Raw genomic sequence first — 24412 nt, 5'->3', positions numbered from 1 at the left:
CCAGAGTCCTCCAAATATTGTGTTCTGAGCACATTTAAGGTAGCCTAGGCTCAGCTATGATATTTGGTAGGTTAGGCGTATTAAATGCATTTTCAACTTAATGATAATTTCAGTTTACAGTAGGCTTATTGATTTGTGATCCCATTAAGTTACGGAGCATCTTTAAAATGCTTAGCCTAGTGCCCAGCATATATAGAAAAGCTATGCATATGTAGCATAGAGATATATGTATGCTGTACTAAGCATTCTACATGCATAACACACAGGATGAATATATGTTCATCACTATCAGCATTGACTATCACAGAAAGCAAATGCACTTCATTAAGGCTGAAGTATTTTAGCTGTTGGGACATGTATTTTACTAGCAAGCTCCCGATTATGTGACTAACAGTATCTATTCATTTTAGTATTCAAAGGCAGAGACATACTTCAGGAAATGTGCAGAGGATAAAGTAAAGGCCGGGCAAAGATTACGTCTGCCCTTCAGACTTCATATGCCTTCCTTTGTTCATTCACTTATTTATTCATATTCATTCACCACATCCCAGGCACAATGCTTTTCAACAAGAATACAGCTTTATTCCCACTCCTTAAAGGAAAATATCACACTTAAAAAATTTAAAAAGGTGTTGTGTGGGAATATGAGTGACTACAGATCTGAAGGTCTAATTAAAATATGTTTGTCAGGATGACTGGATTTTATTTTAAATTAGCTTTGAGCAATAGAGCAATTTTCTGCTGTAAAAGGCAATGTATTTTAGTTTTTAACTTAATGGTTTTTTTTAAAACTAAGAGTGGGAAAATGCAAATTATGTGAATATATAATTTGGAATCCTTGAAATATCAGCATCAGCAGAAGGAGCTGACAGAAAGGTGGATTTTTTTTTTTTTTGCCATAGGCATTTCTGTTCTCTGTTTTTAGGAACAAGGCAAACTAGTAGACAGAAATAGTTCTAGGTCCACGGACTCTATCACATGCACAGCATAAAATATTCAGTAAAGTTAAGTAGGTGCCTGAGAATTCCACAGACAAGGATGGTGGCATTTAAAATAGGAAATGTGTACAGGGCACGTTTAAGTATTTGGTAATATTTACCAAAAGACATTTTTGAAAAAAAAAATTTTTGTTTCCCTATTTTTATTCCACTTTAATAATAATAAATACCATTTCATAGTTTTCAATAGCCCAAGAATGAATTTAACTTTGTCTTAATCATCAAGGTCAGGCTGATGAACACGATGACAAATAAGCTGATTCTAAATAAATAGGGATATTATTTTAGGAATAATAATAACTAACATTTATTATTTGCTAAACTCAGTGTTTTGCAGGCAATTTAACATTTAATTCTCATAACCGCCCTAAGACCCAGCTGCTGCCCTTACCTCCTCCTACACAGGAAGAAGCTGAGGCCCAGAAGATGGAAGAACCTTGCTTAACTGCAGTGGGAAAGAGAGTCAGAGCCCAGGTTCGAGCCCAGGAAGTCTGCCTTGAGAGCCCGTGCTTACCTGTGCTGTTCTGAATGGATGGACCGAATAGGTTTCACCTGTTTGTGCGTATTTTCCAATGTATCTTTTTTTGAAACCATTATGTGTTCTTGGATTTTGCATTTTTGTCTTTGCCCATTTTCTCAAATCCACCCAAGGATCATTCAACTTTATAATTATGCAAGTCCTCACCTGTCTGAAGGATACACTGACTCATTCACTTAGTTGAAAGGTAGAAGCCAAATTGATTTTTTAAAAAATACCATAGAAATCTAATTGAAAAATTTCACGAATCACCTTAATGAGAAATTGGTTTCAGGATCTCAAGTACAGAGACCCTCAGACGACTGCTTTCTGAAAAGCGCTCATCAACCACGTGGTCATCCTGAAGGAAAATGCCTGTAGGAGACCTCGGATGAGGCAGTAACCACTAAGGCCCAGCGTGTGCCAAGCCGCTCTTAGAGAAGCGCTCCTCATTCTTCTGTGTTTGGAGGCGATGATGTGTCTCTTCACTATTGCAGTGCGAGGTGACCCCCATTCTTTCCAGCATTAGGTAAATTAAAGACAAAGCTGGCATCATTAGTTGCTAGTTCTTGTATTTTTTTTTCTTTGCAGCTGTCATTTATCATTCCCTTCCCTAGTTTGTCCCAAGATGAGGCTGTCTTATCGCAGCCATTTGCTGGTTGTCCTTGGCTGTGTCGTAACAGTATGTTCCGTGTCCTTCAAACCCCCAACTTTACCTAAATAGCTTCTGCTTTATGTAAAAAAAAATGTTATAGCATCTTACTATGTTCTTTATAAATTTGATTTCTACTGAGGTTATAAGGTTAACTTTGTATCTTTATTTTCTTAAGTACCAAACCCATTTGGTATTTGGTTAAGTTCCTTAATCATATTGATGAAACTTAAAAATGTAATTCATCATAACGGCTCCCTAGACATCAAATGCACCTCCTAGAGCCTAATGCAATTTTGTTTGTTGCAGGCAGCATAGTTATCTCCTTAATATTCCTTTCTCTTAGCTTTCTAATACAAAACCCATTGTCTCCATTATAATTTTTGGAAAATCCATATCCACTTCCAAATAACATGAACTATCCCTGTTTCCTTCACCTGGTTTTAACCATCCTACATCCCACCAAACCCGCAGACACCCTTGCGCACTGGCCCCATCACCACTTCCCGGGGAGGGATTGGCCACGGAGTTTTTGGAACTTAGTGCAGAAGGAAAACACAGGCCTCTTTGTTAAAAAAAAAAACATAGGAAAAATGTTAAGATATTAAAATATAAAGCTTTTTTCTTACTTCCCTGGTTCTCTCAACCTGTCACAATTTTTTAATTTGCTATTTGATGTCATTTAAAGTAAAAACTTAAAAATTTAAATGAGCACTTTACCATTCATCTTTATATTGTGCAGTGTCAGTTTTACATACATGCAAACATCAGAGCATTTAACTCAAAAGTGGCATCAGTTGAGAATACAGACTTCGTAAGTCTTGTACAGCTGCTGAGTGCTTCCAGCCGGTCAGAAGAGGCTACACAAGTCAGGTTCTTGACGGTGGGGAGGAGGGAGAGATCTCACCCAGCATGAAGCAAGCCGAGGTGTACTGCTTTAAGCTGGGGGACCCTTTCAGCGTGGGGGTGGGCCCTCACCGGTGCGCTGGGCCCCATCTCGTGACTCAGGAGTCAGGACTCAGGAGCCACGTGCTCAGGCCCGACAGCTGCCAGGCTCTCTCCCGTGCCCCCTGTCGGACAGATGAACCATCCCCGGGTGAACCCTGGGGAAGGCCGGTCAGACGTCTCTGCTCCCCAGGGGCCTGATGCCCCCACCCGCAGTGGACAGGCCACTCCCAGGGGCATTGCAACCTCCTCACTAGAAAGCCCTAAGGACGGGGCTTAGGAGAGGCGTGCAGCTGGTTGGGGCCCCGGGCTGGCTGTCCGCTGGTGCGGCGTGCAGTGCCAGCCTAGGGCAGGAGGGCCTCCGTGTTCCTCGGTCTCTGTGGTTCTGGACCCTTCCACATTCCTAGCCATAACTGCACCCAGGCCCTTCAAGGTGGGTGAAGAGAGGAGGCAGCCACTGGGCGTGGGTGCGGAGGGTGAGACTGGGCCAAGGAGAGGGTGGCGGAGAACCCCCTCCGAGGGAGTGGAGAACTGTGTGTGAGCACAGGCGCCAAGCGCAAGCCCCGCCGAACCACTGACTTCAGTTACAGAACTTCATCGATATTACTATGACGACTTGTAAGATGGTGACTGCTGAACATTAAACCAGAAGCACACGGGCCTCCTGCCGTCCAAATACTAACCAGGCCCGACAGCATGGGGCCCTTCTGATGCCGGGCTTTGCGCAACCGCCCTGGTCACGTGACCCCCGAGGCCCGGTCCCCTGCCCCCCGGGAATTTTGAGGAGGAGTCAATACTTGACCCTCAAGGAGGTGAATGTAAACAAACAACGCAGTTCTAAAATAAGATCATGAAAAAAATGACTTTTTATTGTTCCTTCCCATGATTCCTACATAACAATTTAAAAATATTTTCTTTAAGAAAATATGAGGAACATCTCACTCATGAATATAGAAAATCTTACAGGAAATACAATTTTCTGTACTTAATTGTATTCAAGCCCTTGGGTAATAATAATAATAATAGTTGAACTCTATGTGCCAGACATTATGCGAGGCATTTACGTAAATTTATGTGAATTATCTAATCCCTGTAACATGGGAAAAATGCAATTTTTAGTCCCAGTTTAGAGATGAGAAACCTGATTCAGAGAAGTCAACTTACCTAAGACCACGAAATGAAGGAAATGTGCTGTCGTGACCAGTGTTTATTATACTAATGTAGAAGAATGTAATATTAAGAAGCCTATAGGGAAGATACATCACACCTGGAGGTGAGGTTGGGGAAATGTATCATCATGTCACTGGAAGTGGAAAAGGCATCTGAGATGATTCAACGCCCATTCGTTCTTCCAGACTCTTCCAAGTCCAGGAAGTAAAGAATGCTTTCTTAACAAGATAAAGTGTTTGCCTTACATCAATATCAAAACATTATGCTCAATTTGAAATGGAGATAATCCTATTAAAACAGGAAACCAGAAAATGTTTGCTGTCACTGCTATTGTACATTGTTCTGGAAGCTGTGACCAATGCAGTAACACAGGAAGCAGAAATAAGAGCAATACCATAGTAATGGCAGGGACACATTTACTTTCATTTGCATATGACTGTCCACCCAAAACTCAAGAGAATCAACTGAAAAAATATCCGAACAACTTAAGAGTTCAGTTAAGTTGTTGAATAAATCAACTACTTTTCTATACATCAATAATAATCAGATAGAAAACCTAATGCGAAAAATTTCCATTCTTAAAAGGAACAATGGTATGTAGGATCTAGAAAAGACCTTCTGAGCAGTAGTATGACCTAGATGATAAAAAGGCATAGATCGTGAGACTAACTGGAATAACTACTCCTGCATGGGATGAAAATAGTACAAAGCTACAGTGATGATTCATTTTTTGTGACATCCTGACTGGGCCATGGAGTACCCAGATATTTGGGTAAATATCAGGGTGCTCTGTGCGGGAATTTTGGGTGAGACTAACATTTGCATCTGTAGGCTGAGTAAAGCAGATGGCTCTAACATGGGTGACCATATCCAATCAGTGGAAGGCCTGAACAGAACAGTAAGGTAAGGCTGACTCTCCACCAAGTAAGGATAAAATTCCTCCTGCCTTCTTTGAACGGAAACACTGTCTTCTTGGTACGCAGTGTGCCAGCCTCCAGATGGGAAGTAAACCACCCGCTCTCTTTCCTCAGGACGGCAGACTCAGACTGGAACTGTACCACCAGCTCTCTTGTGTCTCCAGCTTGCTGGCTCCCCTGCAGAGCTGGGAACTAGCCAGCTTCCATAATCTCGTGAGCCACTTCTTATAATAAATCGATCAATCTCTCTCTCTCTCCCCATATATATATATATGATGTGTATATATACACACACATTTACACATATATGTATGTATATACACACATGCTCACACTCACACTGAACACCTGTTAACTCACACACCTATGAACTCTGTTGCTCTGGCCTAAGAGCCTCACCTATGTTCCTGGTTATTTCCAGCAAGCCCACCCAATTCAGGTTCCTGAACCTACCTGGTCTTCAACCCTGACTACTTGGGTATTAGAAATTTTAAATTTTATTTTTACCTTTTCTTTCTTAAGGGAGAAACCCCTGGAAACTAGAAATGCTTCAGTATATGTTGTGTTTGGGTATCTAGCTAATTTGGAGGAGAAGGTAAATTAACCTCTGAGCTTTTAAAACCTTGAGTATCAGGAAGCAAAAATATGTATTAATTTCATGATCAGAAAAATAACAAAAAAGGTTAAAAAATACCTGTATCTGAATTACTAGTGGACATACATATGTGGTAATTAATCACGATGAGAAACTGAACTACTGGTAGAAGCTATTAAGCATTTTCATGTTGCTGATTTTATTCCTCACGTACAAATACTGTCCTGGCTAAAGGGCACCCTGCATGGACTGAGTCTTCAAAATTTTAGGAAAACATATTTAAGTTGACAAACAAAGGCTAACATTTGTTCATGCTTTAATAGGCTGAACATCAAGCAAATCCTGCTCCTTTATTTGCTCATTTTGCAATAAGTCTTGACATCACCTTCTCTTCTTTCTCGAATTTGCTTACTGAGCTGGGCACAATGCAGTTTTGATGTGCAATCTGATTTCAAAAGAATCTTTGAGACAGCTAATCTTCTGTACACTCATTGTAATTAAATATTACAGCACAAATGGTATATAAGATACTCACCTTCTTGAGAACCTCTTAGCACCAAAGAGCAATGACATTAAATAGTATAGATTTTCAGAGGGTTTTTTTTTTTGTACATTTTTCAGCTTGAACTTTTAACTCTTATGGCACCTAGACCTTGCAAAGAGTAAAGCAGTATATATACCACAGACTGTAAATATCTTTACTAACTGCTTTTCATTCTGTCCTAAACTCTCCTTTTACCTCCATTTAAGATCTGTTAGTACACTAATCTGCTTGTTTCATCCTTGAAAACAGGCAGTAGGAAATGACATACTGAATCAGACTGATAATCAAGTACAGTTGTCTCTTATGGTAAATGTCACCAGAGTGTTCTGTGAGAGAGTATGGCTGTTATCTTTAACTTTTTAAATCCCGTATCTTATTTCCACTGACGGTCCTTGATCAGTCACTTCATCCCTCTCCTAACCCTCCTATCCAAGCTTACACCAGGCAATAGTTCCATAAATTCACAATCACCCTCAGACTTTCAGTGGTCTTAAAACTACATCTGCTTCAAGAAGTAACCCAACTCGATTTGGAGAATAAATCCACCCCACACATGACCTTCATGATTTATTTCCACGTTTTTCAGACTGAGATCCTAAGTTTTGAAAAAAAATGTGCTTTTCTTGAAAAAGTAAACAAAGAGGTGAAAACAATCAAAACAGTGCAATAACAGCTCTTTCAACATACACACTCATAGCTCCCTTCGCTAAGTATACCTATGGCTCCAGCTGCAAAGGGCCTTGGGTACCAAATAGCAGCTAAAGTTTGAATCGCCAGGCAGCAGAAATCTGACCAAGGAGAAAAGATCTATCATTATTACTAGTTAAGATCTCTCACAGGAAATGAAACCCATCAGTCGAAAGTTCATTCTATGCACATAGAATTTCCAATGTGCTCTTTTAAAAAGTGAACATATAGTGAAAATGACCAGATATATGGTATGAGGAAAGCATGTAATGTGAGATACCCGAAAGAGAAACAGTAAAAAGGAATAAGGCTATGAACGAAGCTGAAGGAGACATCAAAGATGCTAAAGTTAATAATCAGAGGAGAATAAAAAAAGCTACTGAATATACTAAAGAAAAAAAAAGAGATAAAAGGTTAATTCAGAGAAAAAATGTAAAAGTATGATGGAATAAATAAAAACTCAATTGGTAAAAGGTAAAAAGGTTCTCAAGAAATCTCAAGAATTCTTTTAAAAAGACAAGAAGAAGAACACTAAGAAGAAAAGAGAAGAAAAATTACAAGAACGAGTATAGGAGATTCAGTGTGTGATTCCAAGCATCCCCCACTTCCCAAAGTTCGTGTTACACCACTTTGCTTCTACGGAAGACCCCTGTTAGTACAGTAATGGCTTCCTTTTTAGGTGAAAATTCTCTTAGGATTGGTTTTGGCTGGTGAAAACAGGTACTAATGTAGGTCTTTCATAAAAGTGAAGTGACAACGTGAAGTTTCAGAAAAAGCAACATTACTCTTTGCTTTATGCCCTTTCAGCTATCAAAAGGTTTACAGGGATGCTCTACTTTCAGAATGCAGGGAAAACCTGAAATGGGAGATCAAGAAAAACTGGACAGGGAAAACAGAAAAAAGAGGAAGTTTTCAAAGAAATAATTACCTTTTTTTTCAACAAAACTAAATGCTGCATTTTTTTCAGACTCAAAAGACTACTGAGTGCCCAATAGAATTGTTGAGTAGAAGACCTTTACCAAGTTATATTAACTTGAACTTTTACAATAGTAGATGCTACGAGTTTCCTGAAAAGAAAAAAAAACAGGTCAGGAATTAGAATGGCACATGATTTTTTGAGAACAACACTAAAAGCTGGAAAACAATGGGACAATGTTTTGAAAGTTCGAAGTTCAAAACTGTTACCCAAGCGGAGGAGTAGGATAAAGGCATTTTTGGCATACGAGACCTCTAACATTTATTTCTCAGGAAATATGTAGGGTTGAGCTTCACTTAAAAAAAATGAAAAGGGAAAGACCTGGGAGAAGAGGAGGGCAAAAGTGATGGCAGGGAGATCCCGGGATGGCAGGTCCGCATTAGGACGAGAGCGCCACCATTTGGGATGGGACAGTGAGATGGAGAGCTCCAGGAGGCATTTCTGAAATTGTGATAAAAATTCACATATTAGTCGATATGTTACAATGTATCAACAATATATGTTTAGTTATGGAGATGAGTCTGGGGATGCGATAATGATGAATAAATGAGAGCTACAGAAAAATTAAGCAAACTAAAAAGAAAATTATTATCTCTAGGGAATATAAGAAGATGTTTAAGATGTTAAAGGAAATACAGTCATTGATGATGATGTAATGATTCATGGAACTGAAATTAAGCTTAACTATACTGAAAGGAGGGGAGGAGGGAAAGGTGTGTGTGTCTTGAAGGCGGCTGCATAGTAGCCCCGAATCACCCTCTTCCATTGTAGGAAGTCAGCAGGTGACACACTAAAGGTGAGAGCAATCGAGCAATGTTGGTACAGGCATCTTATCTTGAAATACGAAGGCAGGTAATGAAGGATACTGCTGAAAGATTTCTGAGAAGCAGAAATGAGGAAAGAGGAATGCAATATTTTATTTAAACCCTTCAGAACTCTGACTTTTAACAAATTGTGCATGTAACTTTGATAACGATATATTAAAATATAATTCTTTGCAATGAAAGTGTGTTTTGAATGCAGACGGAAGCGTATCACCAGCTCTTCCATATCGTGCTGTGTTCCCATAAAAACATCTCGTACACCGTCTCACACCAGCATGATCAATGGACTCACAGTTACATACCATCCCCTTGTGCAGGCATATTTTTGATGTGCACATTTATAAATACACTGTATTGGAATATTACAATCCCAGAAGTAAAATTCTGGGTCAAAACTTTGAGATATTTCTCTATCTCCCTCCAGACATGTGGCATCCAAATGCGTGGCTTCCCTGGCAGCTGCCCCACACCGGCACCAATGGTGTCGTCTTCTCAGCCCGGCAGGGGAAAGCGCGGACGGACACTGCTGCTTTGTCGCACCGTTTAAAACTCAGTTCTCTGAAAACTCGCTCGTCAGTCCCCATTCTAAGAATCTGTGCCCACTCAGATCCCTTCTCCATCCTCTTCTCACGTTCTCCACTCTAGTTCCCATACACATATATATCCTTCTCTTCCTTTACAACGCTGGACAAAATTTACCTTTTCCAGAACGCTGTTATAATAACAATCTTACTTTCCACGAGCACTGTATATGAATGTGCTTATAGTCATAACTATAGATATTCCTCAGTTTAAGATGTGTGCCAAAAATACTGTGATGTAAAGATATAAAATTGTAAAGAGTTACATCTTTGCAGTGATTTTCATCTTAACAATATCTCACAGAATTTAAGGTGTGACTGACTGCAAGACATACCATTATTTTAGGAGCTACTAATAAAAAAAGAGAAAATACCAGTATGCTTTCTTATCACTTAAATTTTTTTATTTTATACCTACTGAATATTACGTAATTCATATTTTTACATCCTTTGGAAGTAAAAGCCGTATGTAAAAATGTTAATCAATTGTATGGTTATAAAAAGTAGGATGATTAGTGTATTTTGAAAACTGGTAAATTACTGAGTCACCTACACGAGATGATGCCTACAAAATAACCAACGTTAGTACAAAGGGGGCTGCTGCCAGTATCGGTTTAATTATGTTAAGCCATTAGAGCAGTCAGTTCTGTAAAGCAAAGCTGATACCCTATTAATTCACTTGTAAACTTTGCAAATGCTTCTCAGTACCAATGGACACATTCTCCAAACATCAATGCCCATTACACACTCTGGGAGGCTTTCTGGCTCTGTGATTGATTTGCCTGCGGAAATGCTGAGACTGATTTCCTTGGCATGCACTTTTACAGCAGAGGGTATGGGATCGACGGAGGTGTGGTAACCAACACACAGTGCCAAAGTCTGGAGTTGACCTTGTTCAGAGGTCAACAGATATACATTAAGGCAAAGTACTACGTTGCTTGATTCAAGAGCAGTTATATTTATTTTAAGATAATGTAAGAATGTAAGGTTGTGTTACAATTATATTTTATAATAAAAACAATAAACTGGAACTCATGTTAAATGAATTTCTTACTATTAAATGATTCTGAGAAGTACCACAAACCTTTCATCATGTAGGCTCTCTGTAAAGAGTATGATACTAAAATTTTATGTATAGTGTCATCTGTCCAAAGAACAATTTGTAGAAGGAAATACTATAAATAACAGCATACATGTGTTTAGTACATTACTATTTTCAAAGCATTTAAAATTTTTTCAATTGATGTAAACAACAATACAATGAGTTTTTTTAATCTCTCATTTTAACGAGAGGGTAAAGTTTGTAAGTGATAATATGTAGGGAATCATGGTAATTTACTACTCTTTTTCACTTCAATTGACTAGAATATTTCACTTTTTCCTGTTTTCATATTATGCTGTAGTCTTATAGAGAGATGAATGGACATTCACTCTGATACATAATAAAGAATAAAGATTGCATACATAGTATTTCTTGAGAGAATAGCAGAATTATATATAATTTTAATGAGCTTAGTTTTTAATGTACATTTATAGGACTGTTCTAAATGACAACTTTTCCATGTATGCAAGATAGTTTACAATCAAAGATGAAAGCAGATTACATTTTCTCCGTTGTTTTAGAGAGCAAGTAATGTTGAGGACCTTCCGGTAAGGTGAACAGACCTGGGTGTGTTAGATGAACGGACAGGCATTTTCATATCAATGGACTGAATCAACCTTGAAAGCAGATGAACTACTTATACTATACAGAATCCTCAAATTTATGAATCATATTTCTATACCAATGTAATAAATAATATCAGATAAAGAATGTAAAAAGTCAAATACATAGTAAATGCTAATAACATTTTTCTTGGAAATAACATTACTTTTATAAATAGGCTGATGCACAGCTATCAATTTCACATTTAATAACTTATAAAAACAAAGTCAGAATTTCTTATTTTGATAAGCAAAAGCAAGGTAATAGCTGGAGTGTATGCACTGTACATTAAATACATCTTGGAAAAGAAGATAAATGAACCTATCTTCATATAATACATTCACATATTAATTTAAATTCATTGTTCTACCTTTGTACAATATCGCTTTATAAATGAAACTTTTTAACTGAACAAATTTCCATTAAGTACTACCAAATTTTCCTCCAAGTGAGAATCTAACTTTATTACTTTTTAATAGAAAGTTTTTCTTTTCTCTTTTATTATTTTGAAGTAATGAATTATATTAAATTATTCATTATTACTATTTGGCATTACTTTTGCAGGTGGTCCTTTTGCAAGAAACAAAATGTTAGCTTCTATCTAATATTTGCCTAAGTCTTTAAACCACTTCGTATCAGTCTCTCACGGTACTCAGCCTGATGCTGCAGACACTGCGAACGATGCGCAGTGAGCTGCGGACCTGTGTGATGCTGTTCTCATAGCGTCACTAACACGCGCCACCTGCCGTCAGGAGCGGCGCCATGTTAAACAGGGACAATGACAGAGGCTCCTGCCACAATCACCGCCATTCCACCATCAGTGCATGACTGGTTTTTGAACAAAAAATATCTACATTCAATTTCTTTACTGTATACATAAAAGAATACCAGACATTCTCTGTTGACTTTGATAAATAAAAACTTTTAAAAAACTTTATGTGATTCAAACAATGTATATTAAGTACTTTTAAAAGTTAAAAGTACAGTGTAAACCATCATATTGTATAGTATCTTCTATTAGTTTTTCAAAACACGTTCAATGTAACTAAAAATAAATAATAGGGATTTATCAACAATTCTAAGACCCTTTATTTTCTTAAAATAAGTTCACAGTCTAAAACCAAGAAAATATGTCATTGTTCATTTTTAAGTGATCTAGATTCCAGGAGTCATATGTTATTTTGAAATTAGACAAATTTCTAATACATATTTATTATGTAAATATTTAAAATACATTCTTACATAGTCATTGGAAGTATCTATATACTTCTGAAAGGAATGAAAAAGTGCAGAGTTCAGTAAATCGAGGCAAAAGCTTAACCTGGTAACACATAACCTTTGTAGTTAGTAAGAAGATGCATTTTATCTGTCTTATGTTCAAGAATTCAGTTCAAGAAAAGATTGTAATTAGCATTTCACCTTTTCCTGCATTTTTGCAAGTTCTGACCTCAGACCTGCTTCTGTTCTCTGAAATTTTGGCTTCTTGCATTTGTCATGTAGATAATCCTTTAAACTTTGCTTTACAGGTACCTAATTCAAAAATATACATATAAAAGCAGTATTTATTTAGAATGAAATTCAGGTGATGGCATTAATCAAATATTACTCTGATAATAATATGAAACAGTAAGGTAAAATACCCAACAGAAAATATAAGGATAAAAGACTAAATTATAAAATATTCCCTTCAATTTAAAAGTTCAGTGCTTTGTTTAGTAACTTGTCTAACCATCAGTCTGATAAAGGTCTATGATAAATGTAGTCATTTTAGTCTATGGTTCTCTGTGCTACTGCAGACAATCAATAGTGTTGGTGTGACAGTAGGACAAGTTAGTTGGCAACAGTACTGGCGTGAACATACAAATTGTAAGGTCCTACTTTTTTTAATATGTAAATTCCTTACAGGGCAGTATCAAGTTCTTTAAAACAGAGATTAGGAAGACCTTTTGTTTGCTCAATCAAAATAGTTACCACCTTATGTAAATACATAAACCCACTTGCCACTCAGCATTTTAGACTAGCATCTCCCGAGATGGGTTCCACAAAACGCTAGGTCTCAAAGCTACTTTGCAAAATATGGAATACTGCTGTTTTCTTTTAGAGAGACAAATGCATGGTAGCATAATAAGATCCTGTAAGTTCTAAGGGGGAAGGAACCTCTTTAACTATGTTTATTGTATTTCTGTAACTTATTTGATGAAACTTTTTTTAAAGAATAATATGCATTGATATCCTTTGGAGTCTCTTTGGCAATACTGCTATATACAAATATAAATATTTCAAGCTTGAGAAAAACAGCAAGAAATATACATTTGCAAACATGTATGAATGAATGAAACCTGCAAATAGAGAACTAATTGGAACCCACAACTGACCAAAATGTTACAGGTGCAGTTGACTTTTAGAAGAGAAAAGGAGAACGAAACCCTCATTTTGGAGATGAGCATCAAGTCTGAGACACTTCTCTGGGTTGATACGAACTGAACGGGTCTCCTGTTTCTTCCTCACTGATGCTGTTCTACAGTGACAGTTTAAAAAATAATAGAGAAGGTGGCTCTGCCATCAGACAGAAGGATGCTCAGACCCGAGTTTGTGACTTACTAGAGCATGCTGGGCAAATGGCTCTTTAGGCCTCTCCTCTCTGGGCTGTTAAGTGGGACACCTGTGAAGGTGAAACGGGGTTCTGCACGGGGAAGAGCACCCCACCCCATACAGAGTCACGCACATGAAATAGCACTGAAATCATCAGGTGCCATTACTGTAGCAGACGTTTGGGATCATAATCCTAAAAAATGGTAATAAATATTCCTTGATGTTACTGATCCTAGATTATAAAAGCCCAGTCTGGTGTGATTATTTTGTATCTACCTGGATACAGAGCTGAAGGTTAAACAGAATAATTCTCAATCAAGACATTTCAGGAGAATTCCAGGTGGATGCGTATTTTACCCGGTTTATTTTTAGATCACGCCTTACCAGTGACAAAGTAGTGCTGTTATAACGACTAGTTCTTGAACTGAATTACGGGTCTAAAATAAAATCATTTAAAAAGTAATTCTTAAATTGAATTAGTGACCTAAAAATTAAATATGAATTGTATTTCTCTCAGCTATTTCCTAAATATCAGAGCAGAAAAACAGGTTATGGCCCTTTCTTTACTGCTACTGAGCAATTTTAGACAGAGAAGCTAACATACTTATCTGCTGTGCAGTTCCTTCTTCAGACAGGACTTGAAAGTGGGATATTTCTGAACTGTTTTATAACCCTGTGGGAGAGAGGATTAAAAATGCAAATGTAAATAGAATTTGTGGGACTACAGGTATGCACTAAATACAGGGAAAAAAAACCATACAACACCTAAGTGAGAAATACAGTCAGAAGTTACAGCATAGTTTATATCTTAACTTGACCTTGCTACCCTAAGATGTCTGAGGAACATTTCAGAGGAAGAGAAAATGTTCAGAGGAACATTTTGGGGAACAGACGATTTTCACCGTATGCCCTTTCAGGTATTGGAGCCATCATCGCAAATGTTAACAACTAACCACTAGGGGGCAGTTCAGTACACAGTATCTTTACCAAGACTGCTTGGATTTTAAAAAATCATTAAAGATCTTTAAAAGCACTGTCCAAGATGAATACTGACTTTTTATATATATAACTTCTTTTCTTTTTAAATGTATAATGCGTAGGGGTATTCTTACTAAAGAGGGAAGACTGCACATTCTAGCTGTTAATAGAATTTTTTTTCTTTTTCCATTTGTGACACCATCCACAAATATGTTAGATATGTAAACATTTATTGACTCACACTACATTGCATTCTTTAAAACATATTTCTGAGAAAAAAATCACTGAGTTCCTCATAATTACTTTACAGTGTAAGCTGTTAACAGAATGCATGGTTCAACAGACAAAAAAGAAAGTACTGAGTACGCCGTGACTTTAAGTACCTCAAGTTGCCCAGTGGAAACCCACATCATATAAAATGAGAAACAGTGATATTTCCTTGTATACTAATAAGTTTCAAAGCCAGTGTGCAGAATGGATTAATCAAAAATATTTGGTAATACTTCCCTCCACAAATTGGGATGAAGACATTAAACTACTTGAATATGAAAGTGTTAATAAAATTCATATTGATTTTATATTTCAAAAAAGCATTACATTTTATCACTTCACCTTATTTTTGAAAGTAGGTAGGGCCTTACATTTTTCTTTTCAAATATAACATTTCATGTTTATATCCTTAAAAATTTATATAAATTGTTTCTGAAACTTAGATGGATTTTTTTTTCTTTCAGTTTAAAAAAACAGTATCAATAGACTTAAAATTTATAGGTTTACCCGGAATCCTCTATGGAGTCTGTCTTTCATAATTCCAATAAATTCTTTATAGCTTAGTTGATCATCTTTGTCAACGTCAAAAATCTTGAAGACTGTGTTCACTAAGTGTGGTGAAAGTTTGAGGCCAGTAGCTACATAGACAGCACGCTTAAATTCATCTGGATAAATGTTACAGAAAAGGAGTAAGTCATTGACATTATTTTTATAATATGCCTTAATTACTAGAAAGGTTATAGAAGAAGTTTTTTAATAAATACAGTCATGATCTTATGCAACATGACTTTTCATTAATCATGTCATCTTTTAGGGAACAAAAATCATTTGCAGTTTTAATTTAAAGAGCCAAGAATAGGTTTATCTTAGTTTAATAATGCAATCATAGTCAATGAATATTTAATGAGCACCTACTATCAGCAACAGATATTTTAGAGGTTATTAAGATAAGTAAGTTCTCCAGAAACTGACAGTCCTGACGGGAGATGAGACAGGACTCATCGCCCAAATAATCATTACAAAGGACCACGCTAGCGTACCAACGAAGTGCTACGAAGATCTGGAAATGAGCGATCACCCAGTGGGTGGTGTGGGGTAGGGAAAGGAGAGAGAACCCCAGTGATCAGGAAAGGCTGCAACTTTGTATGTGAGCTGAGCCCTGAAGGACAGAAGACTTCAGCTTGTGGGTGAGAGAAATGACAGAGGAGGTGATGACAGAGGAGGGGATGACATGAGCAAAGGCGTGGAGGGGGTGGGAGGTAGATGACGCACATTCAGATAACAACGAGCAGCCTGGACACAGAGGAGCTGGAGCTGCTCTGTGCAGGGACTGCGGAGAGGAACCTGTGCATCCTGCAGCAGGCAGCTGGGAGCTGAAGACTTTTCCACAGCAGCCATGCCACAGAAAGGTTAATCTGTGTTCTAGAAAGATTACTCTGTGAGTTGCCTAGGAAATACTGGAGAAGAAGGTGGGCTTTGGCAGGAATACCAGATCTGGATTAGTGTGCCAGTAGTAACAATAGGAGAGGAAGAGACAGATATATTCCTAGTACCTTCAAGGTCCTAGGACACAATTGGTTTTTCCCATTCCCCACTTGCACAAAGTGGAAGAACCACTGTCCACTCTGAACCAGGCAAGCAGACTTCTTTTCCTTTGTGGTTGGTCGGTAGGTTTACCGTGGTAGTGAACGCTGGTCTGGGAAGGCAGCGTTCCCAAAGGTTTGGGTTTTAAAACAGTAAAGTGGGTTGAGTTGAGAAGACGCTCTGTTTGAAAATCTAGACTGGGCAAAGGGTGAAGTAAGACAAATTTTCAGGTCTCTCTTCCTCAATGAGTAAACGAATGAAGCCATGTGAGGGATTCAGTCTCGGTGCTTTGGGAAGAGAACCAACATTAGGATTTAGGGGCTGCAGCTGGGCTTCTCCCCAGAACTTGGCAATAAAACGACAAGACTGTCCCCTCAGGTGACATTTGGGAAATGGCGTTTATGAGGTGATGGCAGACACAGGTCACATGACCTCACAGACGTGAGCAGAAAGTCCTCACGTGGCGTGAGTGTCTAAAAAGGACACCGCCCTGGGGGAGGGGGGGAAGCAGTCGCAGCCACGGAACCCTAGACGAAGGACTTGACTTGTCAGTCTACCTACAGGGGAGGACAGGGCTGGTCCTGAGGTTAACACTGAGTTCTATGACCACTGTGTGTCTTCACACAGTGAGCAAAATCAACATTCGATTTTATATACTGCTCTTAAAATGCGGCTAATGTAAGTCCATAGCTAAGAGGGGACTCTGTTGACAAAATTCAGGTTTCCGAGCCAGGGACTGCGGGTTATATGCGCATCATCCCACAAGGACGCCTGAGGCACGACCAGCTGGCTTTTCTGTCAGAAGACACACATCCTTCAATGCGACTGAGTGGCCATGAGGTTTGCTCTCTTTGAACTTTTACAAACATCTTTAACTTTTCCCCATAATGTGAGATGAAGGGTGATAATAAATTTTATTTTTATATTTTATTTACTGAATTTATTGGGGTGACATTGGTTAATAAGATCATATAGGTTTCGGGCGTACAAGTCTGTGATACGTCATCTGTATATTGCACTGTTAATATACAAGTCTAGCACATTTCCCTAAACGCTGCTTAGGGAAAACAGATTTCCCATTGACGTACACAGCAAACTTTCAGGCAAGTCGATGGCTAATATGATATATCTAATTAATTTGCTGTCAAAGCCCTCAGGACAATGTAGGATTAGTTTTTGCTGCTAATTTTTAAAAATGGTTGTTACTTACCTTGCCCTATGGAACGACTTGCAAAGTTATACATATTCAGGGCTATGGCAAAATCTTCTAGGTTGTTCAGAAATTGGAAAAATGACCTGAATTCATCAAATGTGATGCCCTGTATTGTGAGAATATAAGTACATTTTAGTACTGCCAAATTTATTAAAATAAGTTATCTACACTTACTAAAATAAATAGATTAAACATGTGCAATATATCTTGCAAGTAAACATTTCCAGGGCACATTCGGAACCTTTCTCCAATGGAGTGTAAAGTCCACTCAGATTTTTTCCTATTGCACAGCGATGCTACTGTCGGCAACACTAGGCGAGAATACTTAAAAAATACTGTCATATCAACGTGAAGTTCCAAAAAAATTGCTACAATAAAAATGGATAAAAAATCTTCAATTTTGAAAACTCTGTATTTCAGGCCTGAATTGTTTAAATCCTCCAAGTAAATGTGATGACAAAGGAAAAAAAGTAAAAAAAACACCTAAAATAATGTCCCCTGTACATGTACTCCTTAAGTATAATTCAGCATCATATTGTGGTTATTAATGTCTTTACAATGAATGACAAAGCAAAGTCAAAATCAGCCGACAGCAGAGCATGTTCCCTTGTCTCCGCTTGGGGGGGGGGAAATGCCGGGACAGCAGGGGGGCCAGCGGCTGCACGGCTGCCACTCCGGGAGGCCCACCCTGGGAGGCCCACCCCGGGGCCTGTGTGGGTCGCAGGAAGGGCTCTGGAACACCATTTACATGAATGGCCATCACTGCCACTACTATTACTTGACTTAAACAGGAAACTTATTTAAACTAACACCACATACCTCAGATAATACAAACGTGGCCATGAAGAGCTATATTTAATAAACGCATTCCCAGTAAAATCAGTAACTGAAAGGAAGAGTATACTGAAAAGAGCAGAGGGCCCAGAGCTCATGTAGACTTACCAATTTCCAACCTGAATAGAGGGGCACAGGGAGTCTGATTTCATATAAGCCAAGTACTAAGTGATTATTGTCAAGATAGTATTTATTATCAATTTCTTATCAAAATAATAAGACCAAATCTTGGTATACATTAGTTCCACTTCAATTACAATCCCTCTTTATCTGCAAGGAAAATCCTCAGTGTCTTTTCTTTTCATATTTTTTTCTCTTTATTTATACTCAGGATTGGCTATTCCAAACCTGAATTCTGCTTTCTGGCTCAGTCCCACCTGTCCCGTTTCCCAGAGGGGAAGCCAGTGAGGGAGGCGGGACCAGGAGGAGGGGTTGGTGCAGAGGTGGGAGACTTGTGCTGGGAGCCTGGCCACCGCTCTGCTCCTGAATCAGTTCACGCTGCGACCAGCTGCCAGCACCAGTGTCAGTGCCAGGGTGTCGTGTCAGTGCTGGTAAAAGTGAAAACCAGGAGGATGAAACATTTTTAAGCAAAGTGTAAACAAAAATGTCAATAATTTCAGGAAGAGTACTATATTTTTTTCTTTCTGCTTCTGGGCATTTGAGGAAATCTCTATCCGTTCTCTGGTTAAGCACTAAGATAACGGAACAGAACCTTTAGTGACTGCACATGACAGAGAATACAAATGAACAACTGCAGGGAGAATCTGATTTCCAGGGTTACTACACTATAACATTCAAAATGTTTTGTTTTTAGCAAAAATTACGATACATACAAAGGATCAGAAATATTCGCAGGAAAAAATAAGTCAATAGAAATCAACTCTGAGGAAGCCCAGACTGGACTGAAAAACAAAAACTTTAAATACACTGCTTTAAATATCCTCAAAAGAGCTAAAGGAAACCATCATGGGCAAAGAACTAAAGGAAATCCGGAGAACTATGTATGAATAAAATAAAGAAAAAGAAACTGTAAAACAAGAAACAAAAAAAATTCTGGAGCTGAAAAGCACAATAACTGAGATGAAAAACTGGCTAGAGACATTCAAAAGCAGATCTGAGCCAGCAAACGAAAGAAACACTGAACTTAAATTAGGAAAACTGAAATTACTCAGCACGAGGAGAAGAAAGAAGGAAGAAAAGTGAACAGATCCTAAGGGCCCTGGGGATACCATCAATGTACTAAGTTGTATATGTGCTATTGGACTTCCAGAAGGAAAAGAGAGAAAGAGGCAGGAGGAACAGTTAGCTAACTAATGGTTGAAAACCTCACAAATGTGATGACATATGTCATTTTACAAATCCAAGAAACTCAACAAACCCCAAATACAAAAAATGAAGAAGACCCACATGATAATACATTGTACTCAAATTGTCAAAAGCCAAAGCCAAAGATAATCTTAAAAGCAGTAGGAAAAAAGTGAGTCTTCACATAAATAGGATCCCCAATCAGACTAACAGCTGATTTCTCATCAGAAACCATGGAGGCCAGAACTGAGTAGGATACTTCAGTTGCTGAAAGAAAAAATTTGTCAACCAAGAATTCTGTATGTACTAAACTCCAAATAAGAAGGAACTCTGGAGAGTATTACGCTAAGTGAAATAAGCCAGTCAGTGAAAGACAAATACCATATGTTCTCACCTAAAGTGGAACCTAATGAACAAAACATACACATGAGCAAAAAGGAACTAAAGACATGGAAATAAAGAACAAACTGACAGTGACCAGAGGGCAAGGAGGAGGGGGTAATGGGGCAAAGAAGGGGAAGGGTCATCAAGGAACACGTATGAAGGACCCATGGACAGAGACACTGAGGAGGGAGAGGACTGAATGCAGGGGGTGGGGGGTGGGTAGGACAGGGGGGAGTAACGGGGGAAACAAGGACAACTGTAATTGAACAACAATAAAAAAATTAAAAAATAAGAAAGAAGCTGAATTGAACCTAAAAGTTTTATTTTGAAACAATTTTAAATGTGAAAAATAGTTCCAAAAATAACACAAAGAGGTCTCATACACTTTTCACCCTGGAATTAAACTTTTTGAGTTATAGATTTCTGTAAGTTTCTATAAGATGAAAGAATAAAAAAGGCAGATTCTTTAAGGTCCTAAAAATACCCTAATAGTTTGACATAGTTCAACTTCCAATACTTTTTTATTAGGGAAGTGTTTATGAATCAGAAAAATTCAGCTCAACATGTAATACAGATAAAAGACTTCTAATCACGGGGTGATGTAAAATTAATGGCCAAATGCAGCAGGTCCTTTTATCTCATTCCTTAGGGGACATGAAGAATTGTTAGCGCTGTCACCGTGTAGCCATTTTAAACAAAGCCAAGCTATTTGCAAGTTTTTCTTGGACAGATGAACTTGATCCTTGTACAAACACACACAGAAGGCAATATATCCCAAACATCCCATGCTTGAAGGGTACTCGTAACACCAGTTCTATTTGGTTGCAACGATGCATTCAAAGACCACTAGATAATGCATGACTGCTCAGAACTGCCGACAAAACACTTGCGGCCAGACAAATAGACAGTCAGTTGTTCCAGGTTCTTAACCATTCATGCCATCCAAACGCTTTGAAAGACCTCACTTCAACTGCTGATAAGATCACTCACTCATCACTGGCCATCTTCAAATGGCCTTTTACCGAGAATATTACAGAAATGAATCAAGTGTGACTGAAGTGATGTCAACATAAACTGCTTTGTATGAGCTGATGTTTACGTAGAAGTCAAAGCATACAGCTAGGCAGAATTCTCCAGAAAAATGATATTCATAATCTGAATAAAACAATAACCTTAATGGTTTTTAGTATACCTGAGGAAAATATGAATATCTATCCAGAATTTTAAATTAATGAATTTTTAAAATTTAGCCAGAATGCTTAGAATACATAGGAAGAAATGAAGTATATCCAAAGTATCTATTAATCCACAGATGGGCAAAAGGACAAAGGACAATATATTTTATAAACCTGTAAAATAACAAGATAATGAAATATGTAACGAAATAAATATGGGGGATTAGATACCTTTTCTTCAGGTATACTGTAGCGCACATTCTCCAAAAATACTGACGTATTTTCCACATTTGTGTATCGTAAAAGAATATGAGCAAAATCTTCTTCACTGATAGTATTCATCCCATTAGAGTAGGAAAGGAACTCTATTTCTAGAACTTCTGTTTGAAGGTTATCCATGAACCTACGACAGAAACACACAGAGAGTGAATCAGATGAATGCAGAGAGAAGGAGACAGATGGTGCTCAGCCTCTCGGGCCTCTGGCATCTTCGCCTGTCAGCGGGGCGTCACCACAGCACCCTGCAGAGTCGGGAGGACACTTACAGCAGTCGGCGTGCAGTGTCCAGTGTCTGCTGCGGGGCTTCTGAATTCACAGGAAGTAACGATCCAGACGTCCAGACATTCTTTATCCGTCAGTACCTTCCTATTAGCCTGAGCAATAAAACCACTGGCCTACAGGTACCGCTAGAAGTGGACGGTTGTTAAGGTGGATGGAAACAGCAAAGAGGTATCACTGCACTAGACGATTCTAAAGACCTTTCTGACGTTAGCATGTTAACATTTTCTCCAATGCAAATACAAAAATTAAGCTCACCTATAAAAATCTTCAAAGTTCAGCTCAGCTCTTCCTTTTTTTCCAAAAAAGTGTACAAGAAGTGTAGTATCTGTTACTAAACTCGTAATGTCATCAGCACGCTTTAAAAAAATTACAATTTAAAGGTTAGCTGCAATAAATGAACAGGATAGGGATACCTGATATCCCCAAAGAATGTTATCAACACATAAGTATCTAAAATACAAATATACTATTAGAATGAAAAGCATAAGGCTGTATTAATAAATGCCATTACAGTTAAAATGAAGTTTGAAGTTAGATGAATAAAATCTACCTTTATCCTCAAAAATTTTTTAAAAATATGATTATATACTTTAGGAAGTTTTCTACCTCAAATGATGCATATAGGGTATCTATATTTTAAATTATCTAAAATAGTTAAACTCCTTTAGTAATCATCTATTTCATTTTTACTTAAGCAATGTATAGTATAGATTTTCTTATACAACTTGAAAATATTTTTTTAAGATGTCTGAAAGAGGCACATTCTTCAGATTTATTGAGCATACAGACTGACAAAGGAATGGTCTCAAGCTCTACAAAGTCACCCCCTCCAACATGAGGGTTTTATTGTAGTCCACATTTATGGAACTTACATTTTGAAAGAGAAACGACAGTAGTATTACTTTGGCATTTACATCATCTATAATGGCTTTTTTTTTAAAGTCTTACATTATTTTTTGAAAAATTCCAGAGGGTTTTTCCTTTCCCACTCAACTTGATAAACTAAGTTCCAACAAGTATATTCTTAAAATAGGTCAATTAGAGTCCTTATAAAGTTCAATGACCTATGGGAAATCTTCATTCAGTCTTTTTATGTAGCTTTATAGGTTTTTCCTTTCTTTTCCCTTCCTACCACCCTCCCTCCCTGTCTTTTCCATTCCTTCTTTTTCTTCCCTCCCTTCTTCATTTGGCCATCAACTCATTTCTATCTTAAAAACTCAGGTAAAAAATGATAAATTTCACATAATTTTACCCCTCTAATATATTCTCCTGGAAATACAAGAAAATTAAGAGGTCAAATAATAACTATCACTTTATTAAAAGGGACATATATGAACTGTATTACTTCTTGGCCAGAATTCTAACAATAAGTACTCCATAAAAAAACATAAGAAATAGAAAGCATATACTTCTCTATAAAGGATCAGTTGTTTCCCCCTCTCCCATACTCTAAATTTTGGTAGCTTTGTTTTACATTAAAAAATTTTTTATTGTATTTTTTCCATTACCACTTAGCACCCTTATGCCCCCCTCCTTGCACTGCAATCACCATGCTGTTGTCTGTGTCCACGAGTCCTTTTTCCTTTTTGCTCAGTCCCTCCACACCCTGACCTCCCTCCACCTTAGCTGTCATCCTTCTCTCTATGAGTTGATCTCTATAGAGATCAACTTGATCTCACTTGTTTGCGGTTTGTTCATTAGATTCCACGAGTGAAATCAGATGGTATCTTTTGATTCCTCACAGCCCTCTTTCCAATCTTCCATGAAGACAGCTATTTTATCTTTCATAACCTTTATGGGATCTTTATTTCATTTCTCACTAAACCAAATATTATTTTAACTAGTATGGTGGTCTTTTCCCCTCCTACATTTCCTCTTTAAATCCATGACACTTTTTCTAAAGTGATCTCTCTACTACATTGATTACTCACATCTCTCTTAAAAATGCCAATATGTAGGACATCTTCTGCTTTAAATTATCTAAAACTGTTGGAATTCTTAGTAATCATCTAGCCTATTTATATTTAAATAATTTAGTTTAAGTTTTTAAAATAATCTCTGGTGTATAACCTCCTTACAATTGGTTAAGATTTAGAAGATCTCTACTATTTCTTAGTTTAGTTTGTTGACAAGTCCTAAGTATTCTCAGAAGTTGCAATAACCAAGAAGTTCCCTATAATAAAACCAACTTCTCTGAAGATCTGCTTGCTAGGGGGAAAATGACACAGCCAGGAAATCAGGTGTCACATACTATGTTTTCAGCATGAGGAACTGGGGGATCCATCTAGAAGCTAGAGGAGTGGAATGTGGGGGAAGGACAGAATAGATAAGGGAAGGGATGGTGTTTTAGAAAAAGTTGCTTATTTCACAAATAAGCGTAGTGTGGTGAACAAATATGATAAGCC

General features: G+C 37.8%; 1 protein-coding gene across 2 annotated transcripts in view; it reads right to left on the bottom strand.

The window, feature by feature from the left end:
- Window positions 1-10344: 10344 nt before the first annotated feature.
- The window catches only part of MICU3 (mitochondrial calcium uptake family member 3), a 73373-nt gene continuing 59305 nt past the window's right edge, over window positions 10345-24412 (bottom strand). For both annotated transcript variants that reach the window (XM_045821676.1, XM_045821677.1), the window contains 6 exons: window positions 22263-22363; window positions 21678-21849; window positions 17746-17854; window positions 15459-15616; window positions 14308-14376; window positions 10345-12641 (listed from right to left, as the gene is read on the bottom strand). In XM_045821676.1, coding sequence (XP_045677632.1) covers window positions 14308-14376; window positions 15459-15616; window positions 17746-17854; window positions 21678-21849; window positions 22263-22363 — 609 coding nt within the window. In that variant the 3' untranslated portion in view covers window positions 10345-12641. The remainder of the gene's footprint in view (window positions 12642-14307; window positions 14377-15458; window positions 15617-17745; window positions 17855-21677; window positions 21850-22262; window positions 22364-24412) is intronic.

The sequence above is a fragment of the Phyllostomus hastatus genome, unplaced genomic scaffold (genome assembly GCF_019186645.2).
Source record: "Phyllostomus hastatus isolate PE091 unplaced genomic scaffold, TTU_PhHast_1.1 phas_scaffold_46, whole genome shotgun sequence".
NCBI lineage: Eukaryota > Metazoa > Chordata > Mammalia > Chiroptera > Phyllostomidae > Phyllostomus > Phyllostomus hastatus.
Note: the sequence above shows the minus strand (reverse complement) of the source record. Positions and strands in the feature narration are given on the sequence as shown.